Source organism: Watersipora subatra, chromosome 8 (assembly GCF_963576615.1).
Source record: "Watersipora subatra chromosome 8, tzWatSuba1.1, whole genome shotgun sequence".
In the NCBI taxonomy this organism is placed as follows: Eukaryota; Metazoa; Bryozoa; class Gymnolaemata; order Cheilostomatida; family Watersiporidae; genus Watersipora; species Watersipora subatra.
In genome coordinates, this window is record NC_088715.1 from 60,416,408 (window position 1) to 60,425,991 (window position 9,584).

Consider the following 9,584-nt stretch of genomic DNA (forward strand, 5'->3'; position numbering starts at 1 on the left):
TGCATGTAGACCAACAAATTATTGTACAGATTTTTCCAAAATCTTTATTAGTAAAAAGATTGGCAAACTGATACTCTCTGCCGTTTACAAATGTTTTAAAAAGATAGCCGAATGGCGGTTTGAGCTTGGTGAGTTTGATGGGTAGCAACAACCAATCAGATCAGAGTGTCGCTCTATTGTCCCAAGCAAAACAAGCTCGATAAGATAAGATACGATAAGATAGACAAACATGTGTAAAAGGTGTAAGCGGTGACATATTTAAGCATGTGATGTCAATCAACAGTGTAGATTGGTAGTGTTGAGACAAATTGGTAATGATTAAAATTATCACAAAAGCTAATAACAGCTTATCCGCTCTTGCAAATACAGCTTTGCAGTACAAACGGAAAGCCAACTCAATTCGATGTCAATTTTTCATTGCCAATTAATAATCTAATAAAAATATTTGTTATATAATTCACAGTTCAAGTTTGACACTGGTTAATAAAGTGTCAGAAGTTTACTAAATTTCAAAGCATTATTTAAACTGATCATTTTAAAAATTAATTTTCATGTATTTCTGTTATTGGAAAAATTCATGTGGTTTCAAAAAAATAACGGTTCTCAAGAATGCTTTTGCTTATTCCCTCAAATAGTATGAACTAAAAAAGGCTATGAGACAATTTTGTTTGGCCTGTTTGCAGTACTAGAGAGCTTTATGAGATCATGAAGACATCGGTAAGGTATGGGCATATAGAAACTAAAAAACTGATATGCTTGCAAAGTTCTTGCATGTATGCCTGTACTTATGCCTTTTCATTTCTTTAAAGTTTTGGGATACTACAATAATGCTGAGCTAAAAAGTCACTACAACCTCATGGATTGAGGTGTTGTTTGTTACTCATCAAACAGTCTAATTTGTGGTTTTTGATATCTCAAATATCTAAATCGATGAATCTTACTTTTCTGTTGTATGTGTTAGTTTGTCTGTCTGTTTGTCTGTGTTTCTAAATTTTGTTGCTGGCTTTATTTTAACTTCTCACACATGAGCTTCATGTCTCTTTCTGGGTCAATAAAATATCTGATTTTAAAGCCCCATCTGGTCCTTGAGTACTAGTCTTTTAAGCACCCACCTGTAGACTATCTGACTGGCAATAAAAAAAATGTCGGACATAGGCCGGATTACTGCTGGTTTATCATAAAAATTCAAAAATCGAGAACTTTTTAAAATAAAGAATTTAAGTATAGTATAATGCTTTTATTTGTCATAAATAACATATTTTTAATCTTTATTTGTTCATTTTTTGGCATGTAACAAAAAAGATCATTTTGTTGTTGATTGCTAATACCAATAAGAAGTTATACATGCATATATCAACACAGAAGTATTATATAATTATACATACATGCATATATCAACACAAAAATATTTAAAGCAAGTGTATAAAAACTGCATGCGGTAGATAAATCTATATATAATGTATGATGTCATTCACAAAATCGATATTTACAAATTCTACATGTTCAAATTTACAATATAATTTTTAATAGTTGCTCTAAATTTTAAAAGTGTCAGTCACCTAAGATTTACAGGTGCTGGAATAAGGTACAATGTAGAGGTGCTAAATTAAAAGCAAGCAAAGGTCAGGCTTGTTGCGCTTGACTTCAGCTACCAAATTTATCAGGTAGAGTGTTTTGTTTATGTCTAACCCAGCAACAACTTGAGTCATCTTTGTAAAAATTCTCTAAAAGAGCCTATAGCTTTGCTGGTGTCAGCTCCAAAGTGTCATTTCCATTCTGTTGCTCGACGTCATCAGTGCTGTCATTTTGATTGGTCACGATTTTAGGCTCATCTCCCAATTTTGATCCATCGCAATATTCCATATCCTTTTCCAACTTCTTTTCTCTCTACAACACACAAAGTACAGCGATATCGTCTGATACAACCCTTAAACATGTGTAGTTGTATGTTATAGCTGTACACGCAGTTTGCATATTTTCTAATGGTAAGTTACAATACGTTACCCGTCACCAGGCTGTATGCATCAAAGATGTTTCAAGTACTTTCATAACCAATATAAAATCAATTATGGATAGTTGTATGTTTAATTCAAATTATATGATATAACAATATTTTATATAAGAACTATTGAATTTAGTCAATACTTCTTTGGTCACATTCTCAAGTAAATTAAATGAAGGAGTATACTATCAATGACAAGATACAGTAAGTCATGGTAGAGTCTAAAATAAAGTTCAGAACAAGGTAATAGGTTTAGAATAAGGTTTAGAACAAGGTATGCAACAAAAATAAACCTTTTAATAGAATCGATAAAACTTTTCATAACTTTACCGAAATTTCATCAACCAAATTACCAAGTAAATACTTTACTAATTGTGTTTTTATCTTTAATGAAATTATTTATGACAGTTGCATTATGTCTGTCTGCACATCTCACCATCACCGCGGTGTCAAATTATGTGTGTGTATGTTGTAACACAAAGTTTTTTAACATACTGGTCAGTTGTTGACTTCGTGTGAATAACAGCAGTTTTTTGCATACGATGTTTTCTAGTGGTTGTCTAAATGTCTAATTCAAATGACTACTGTGTTTACTGTATATTTTACAAGCCTGTCTATTAAATCATTACAAACTAATAACCAGATTTATATGAGTTGCTTGGTCTTACCTTTTTTAATATTCTCTGTCTAAGGAGATATATCGGCAACGTAACATAGAAAGGGCAAGCTGCCACTATTGTTGAGGCTATAGGAAGGATGACAGCGAGGTCGTTGTCTGGCTGCCCTGAGAGTGACATAGCAACTAGAATACTGACTGCCGTGTTCTGTAGGCCTGTTTCTATGGCGATTGTCTAAAAGTTTGCACAAAACAGTTATGTAAAATCTAATTTTTTTCAGCTGTCCATAACTGTGTCTACACTTTTCTGAACTCTTTTGGTTTTATTTCAGTTAGTGTCTAACCAAATAAAGGCTTTTGAATAGTTGGATTCAATTTGAATATATATTCAAATTTTACTATATTTTGTAATATGTTATATATATAATATGGTATTATAAATAACATTTTGTATTATATATAATATAATACTGTATTATATTATGGTAATATAATATAAAATATATATTATCTATAATATATATCAATATTATTTATGCAATGTATTACTATATCTATTTCAGCATAATATTTTATATATATTATGATATAATATATATCATATATTATACATAGTATATGTTGTGTTACATGTTGTATTATATCATATTCCATTATATCATGCTACGCTATATTATATCGTATTATATGAAGTTGTATTAAAGTATATTATATTTAAACTAAAACCAACTTCAAATTTCCTAAGTTCCATTATTATTATAGTAAACTAGCAATGTGAAGATCTATGAAGTCTTTGAAAGCTTTGAATACCTTGATTAGAGGCCATTCAAAGCGGCAAATCCAAGCGAAAAGACCACCCAAGATGTAGCCTCCATATGGCAGCATACAGGCAGAGAGCATGAGCTCAACATTCCATTGTACGAAGATATACTGGTTGACGTAGATCATGAGAGTAAGAAAGACTATGACAACCACCAAGAACATCACCTACAACAATATTATACGTTGAAACTTTTTCAGATGTCTATGAGCTGATCAACTGATGGAAAAGCACTTTTAATACTTTAATAAGCAAGGCAATCTTTTTTCCTAACACTCTTTACATGACTTTGAACTGACAAATGACCAGACGAACAGACAGACACTGTTCTGTTCATGAAGATTATCTAATGTAAGATATTTTTGTAAGGTATTATATATTATAGAAAGTTAAGTTACACACGTTTAGCGACTTTCGGATGATGGTAGCGATCCTTGGCAGTTTGAGTTTTACCAAAGCTCCTATCGCCAGTGGAATCACCAGGAAAGCCAAGCTTTGAAGTATATTTACAAATGGCAGCTTTATTTCTCCAACACCTTCATCAGCAGGAATAGTTGCTCCGAGGGTGTAGACCCACAGAGGCAGCATTCCTAGAAAGAAAAATGTTGATTGGCACTTGAAGAAGACCTACATGTATTACTGCGCTTTCGCAACAAAAAACTAAGGATGTAAATTAGAAAATATTAGTTCAATGTGAGATGTGAAAGGTTTGCAAGATATTTTTTCTCAAGAGGTATAAGCCTCAGAAAGTTTCAGAATTTTAAAAATCTCTACTTAGATTTTATCATTCAATAAACCTTAACAAAATAGACATACTATTGACAGCTTACATTTATTTTATTTATTTATTTTCTTGCTGAAAAATTCCTATAAGTTTTAGTTTTATTTTTTGACAGAAAACGGCTTCTCAATGTGATGCAATCTTTTTGAATTACAAAAGATTGGAGTTGTTCCCTCATGCACAAATTTAAAAACTCGATTGGTTTGTGATAAAAGGCTGAAGTCAAAGCAATAAGATAAAAAATGAAGTATTTAAACAGATACCAAATAGTATTTACATGCTAAATGAGTACTTGGCGCAAATTGAAAGTAATTGGTTTATGCTGAAAGGCTGAAGTCAGAGCAATAAGTAATAAAAAATGAGGTACTTAAACAAATACCAAATAATATTTTCATTCTAAGTGAGTACTTGGTACAGTTTATTCTTTTAACAGGAGCAAAACATAGTATTACGGCGTATGTAACACACGTTTGTAATACATGTTTGTAAACAAAGCATGAACAGCCTACCAAGAGATGCAGCCGTACTGAGTGTAGTCATGGTTACACTGAGTGACAAATCACCATTGAACAGCTTGGCATACATGTTGCTGGTTCCGCCTCCTGGTGAGCAGCCCATAGCAAAGAATCCTAACGCCTTTCCACCAGTGTATCCCATCATCCATATTATTCCATAGGCAAGCTAACAACATACATGTATATGGCTACATGTATTTTTTGTTTGCATAACTCGTTTCTGAGCAACACATAGCATAGTAGTTTGCTTTCATAAGCATTCAAACTAATAGACAAAGTTTTCATGCAGCCTGTGTTGTTACAGAAAACCATAGCTAGCCAAAATAACAGATTCGTTACATAAAAATCATCACAACAATATGTATCGTCTAGATGTATTGGCTTTTTGTCAAACTTAACAGTCAAATGATTGATGCTCACCAAAGGCATTATGAGAAACTGGGATAAAAGGGCAATTCCAGGAGCCTTTGGTCTTTTCAAGTGTCGCTTTATGATGTCGAACTCGAGGTCTGTTCCCATAGCCATGATCGTTACTATAATCTACAAAGATTTCTGAAAACTAAGAACCTCTCGCTTTGATATGAGAAAATACAAGATACAAAGTTTCTGTTATAAAACCGGCTAAGAAAACATAAAACTTACAATTTTTTAGCCTTTAGTTTAATAAAAGTCTGCCGTATGGTAGGTTAAGGTAACAAGGTCACTAGTATTTCTATTGTTCATTTTTAGTATCTCCGCTTAAAGTCAACTTAAAAAAACTTCAAGAAAAATGTGAAAGGTCTTTAAACTATTTTCATTCTGTTTTGCAAAGAAATATGTTCTGAGATGTTTGCATCCCGTAATGTAGAGTTTACAAACTTAAATGTCCACCTGAGTAAATATAAAGTTGCTTTGATTGAGGTTTAAATTTTGAGTTAGTGTTCGCACCAGCACAATTTATTATTATGGGATTATTGTATTCATTCTTTCATTAATTTAAAAATTGCATGATCAGTTTTACTGACTGAGCTCGAGGTATTACTGTTCATTTTAAAACAGCATTTATTTTCAAGGGATCTTTTGTCAGTAATCATTTTAGTTGATACAACTGGTGAAGCAGTACAAAGGACAAAACAATAAGTTATACAAACTTACAATAATTTTAAAGGAGAGGTCATAAACCAGATCCAAGATTCTTCGACGTCGAACAGCTCTTAACAAGACGCTATCAATGTAAACATTTTCATCGCTGCCATTCATGCTGACATAGAATTTTATAGTTGAGTAGCCGATATAAACAGATGTGCCTGTAGACCAAAACACAGAATTTAATAGTACAGAGATAAGATATTTAGAATAGCTGGTTAAAAATTAGATATACTCTTATTTCAAATGCTTGTTTGCTACTAAAAAACACTTTGCGGTCATTTTAAGGATTTGAAGTACAAGTCGATGGAACAGAAGTAAAATACAGCAAAACTGATCTGCTTAGCTTTTTTCACTGTATTCCTGGTAACCAGTCACATAAATAGTTGATTTATATGTTTGGTTTCACAATTAAAATGCAGCAAAATATCCCAAATTATTTCATGAGTTTCATTTTAAACTCAAAACCTTCAACTAACTTATGTTACAGTCACTATTGGGAACTATTAACCAGACAATACTAAAAGGTCATTAGAAGTTCAATTAGGGTGACAATATGCATTCTGCCCTTTGTAAGTGAATTACCATGTTTGCATAACAGCTAGCCACATTGACACTCCCTGTAATATTTTACATATGTTAGCTGTAGAATTACTAGCTAGTCATGCGCTCTGATTGCCTTAGCATTGGCATGTCAGCAGTTGATTAAAAACTCACCATAAAATGACAAGTTGTAACAAGTTCCTGGCATTTCCAAATTGGCTTTATGGTCCCCGGAGGTCGGTATGGTGTGATTTGTCTCCACTTGGCACGGAGAGATGTTAACCTCTTCCTAAAAAATTAATTTAGTTAGGAAGGAAAGGAAAAGCATAGAGTTTTGCATCAAATAATTTTGGCACTAGCCAAAGTTTGTTTATTTATGAAACATGGCTATTGGAGAATTTCAGAATGCTAAAAAAAGGTCAAGCGAAGTTATGCAATAATCCCGTTTATGGAGTTGTCTCCTATTTTCTTAGATAAGAGTAGTGAAGCAAGACGTCAATTGCACAGAAATTGTTTTTAGAACACCGACTGACAAAAAATGCATTAACGACTGAAATTTACTAAAACAGATATTTTCTATCACATGTTAAGTTTGTTAAAACCAACGTATATTCGGCATGAGTGTGTCAGTGAACAGAGCATAAATAAACACTAAACTGAAACAAATCAGTGACCATTTTTATTCAACTACACGAGAAACTGGTCAGACTTTTTACTAAAATCTAGCTCTAGCTTTTTACTTAAATCTTTAATAAAGTTTCCTAGCTATCAAAAAAATTTTTAAACTGAGAATCCAGCTAAGAAAGAACCACAAATGTTTTATTCAAAAATAGAGCACCAAAGCTGCTACTCAACACTTTGTGTTTGGTTAGACTTATTGTACACTTTCATATAATAAAATTTATAGCCCAATACATGTATTTATCTTCTGACAATGCTTACGTAGTAGATACAGCCATAAAATTGCTGTTTTCGTGAATTGGCAGATATCATCATTAATATTATTCTTTACAAACAAAAACAGATTTTAGCAACGCCTAAAAGAAAGTATTTAGGCATGCTATATGTTTGAATAATAATACTCCACGGTGCCAAATCCTTTACAGACATGCTTACCAGCGGTGAAAAAAAAACAACTCCTACCAAGAAAGGTAAAAACTCTTTTTAGACTGTGTCATACTTACTGAGACTGTGGCTACTGATGTTTTCATGCTTGCTACAGATATTGTGAAGTTGTTTATCATTTTGCTCGTGTACAAAATGGCCGTCAGATGAGTAGGCGGGCTGTCATAGTAGATGGTAAAACGCTCGTTAGGTGTGAATAGCCTGAAATCTGAACTTGTTCCATTTCCTACAAATGATTGAAAAAATTGCAGAATTTTGCTTGCATACCTCTAAGAGTATTAACAAAGACAGTTATTTATTTAACATAAAATGGTGACAGTAGCCAAAAGATGACAAATCCAAACATTCAACATTAACGCTATCAAAAATGCATAAATCACAGTGCATAAAAAGTTCATATATCAAAAAATCTATAATTAGGTGCGGCTCTTGCTTACAATCTTGATGCTGATTCAATTATAAATGGCTTTCTATGAAATAAGAAGGGTAAGACAACTCTAAAAATTATTGACACTGGTGACAAATTTTTTATAAGGTAAAATCAAGTACAGCCTAAATGGCCATGTTTTGATCAGTTGCAACAGCATCTGGGTAATCCAGGTGCTATTAGCGTAAAAACCCTTCTTCATGGTTTCTTCTTTCTTCTTTATGAGATTTTCTTAATTTTCTTCAAAATTGTGCTAGAGTGTATCCGTCTAGAAACTATAACTAAGATTTCTCACTGCTTGTATCTGAAGGCTTTTTTCCATGGCTTCAATTTAAGTCAAAAACACCAAGTTTAAATTATCTTAATTTTCAACTGCTACTTTTCTTACTACTATTAATGGTTTTTGAGAATATTTACACACTTTTGAGGTAATACCTAAATATATTTTGTTATAATAGTTAAGTTGCACATATATGAATGCAAGTTTTATCACTTCTTTTAGTTTGAAATGTCAACTTGTACAGCATTTCTGAAAAAAAAAAATTTTTCTTACCTTTCACGACACCAGGTGATGCCAGAGTCGCAGCAACCAGAAAAAAGAACGTGCAAATAAGTTCTAACATTCTGATCTCGCAGATGCTTAGTGAAGGCTGTCGTTTGGATGAATGACTAACGCATAAATTTCCAGGTATTTATATGCTGCCAGGATAGCAGCATGTTTTGGCTACTGTATACCCACATTTTAGACATCATTACAAACTAGTGGAAGAAAAACAGGGACAAAAGCGTGTATGCAGAAAAGTGGAAAGTTGTTAGTGTTGCCAATAATGACCTGCTGCATTTCACACTTGGGCTATAATATTTTTATAGCTGAGGTGAGCAGACATTATGGATGTACTACTGTTTTTAATATCAACATAATAAGTGACCTGCACCTTCTGCTGCAATCTGCTGTGCTTTGAGTTGCTTATGGAAATTTTTAAAAGGTTTCTGTTTCAACGGTGCAACCTCATTAGCTTGAGCATTATGTCACGGTGTAGTTATAATAACCCTAAATTTTCCAAGAATACGTTAGCACCCAGAGAGAAATAGCAACACATGAGTACAGAGGCCATTTGCTTTGTCTAGACGGACAATTCAATTGATGTTTAATCTTTTTTACCATTTATGTCTGGCTACAGATTTGTCAAATATTGTTGAAGGTTTATGACCCTAGCCTTAGAGTTGTAAATATAGCTGAAGCTTTATGACCTTAGCCTTAGAGTTTTAAAATATTGTTGAAGTCGGTTAGCATTAGCTTTGGAGATGCTAACACATTTTTAAATTGGTTGGAGATGAGTGACTATACCATATAGGGAATTTGTAATGTTTTACATTACTTATATACACAGAGTTGATGCAAAAACAAAATGTTTTTTACTTTAAAATGCCTGCAGCAAGTATCAGCGGCTTAGAGCTTATCAATATATATGATGGAAATACTTCTAGAAGTTATTATTGTACCAAAATCATGTGAATGTCTTAACTTGTTGACCCTGCCATGTCTATTCTAAATTGTGTGACAACCAGTCCTTAATCGCAATTGTTTATTAATAGCCTTTGCGCCTCTCAAGCAAAACTATATTAAAAT

The 9,584-nt window shown here is 32.8% G+C and overlaps 1 protein-coding gene across 1 annotated transcript; it reads right to left on the reverse strand.

The window, feature by feature from the left end:
• Nucleotides 1-1,256: 1,256 nt before the first annotated feature.
• Nucleotides 1,257-8,600, reverse strand: LOC137401768 (ileal sodium/bile acid cotransporter-like). Its single transcript, XM_068088250.1, has 10 exons — nucleotides 8,508-8,600; nucleotides 7,587-7,753; nucleotides 6,577-6,691; nucleotides 5,869-6,020; nucleotides 5,155-5,274; nucleotides 4,729-4,900; nucleotides 3,841-4,028; nucleotides 3,429-3,605; nucleotides 2,671-2,853; nucleotides 1,257-1,887 (listed from the first exon to the last, which is right to left on the reverse strand). Exons 1-10 carry the CDS (start codon nucleotides 8,575-8,577, stop codon nucleotides 1,735-1,737), a joined length of 1,497 nt encoding a protein of 498 aa, XP_067944351.1. The 5' UTR covers nucleotides 8,578-8,600; the 3' UTR covers nucleotides 1,257-1,734.
• Between the last annotated feature and the right edge of the window lie 984 nt (nucleotides 8,601-9,584).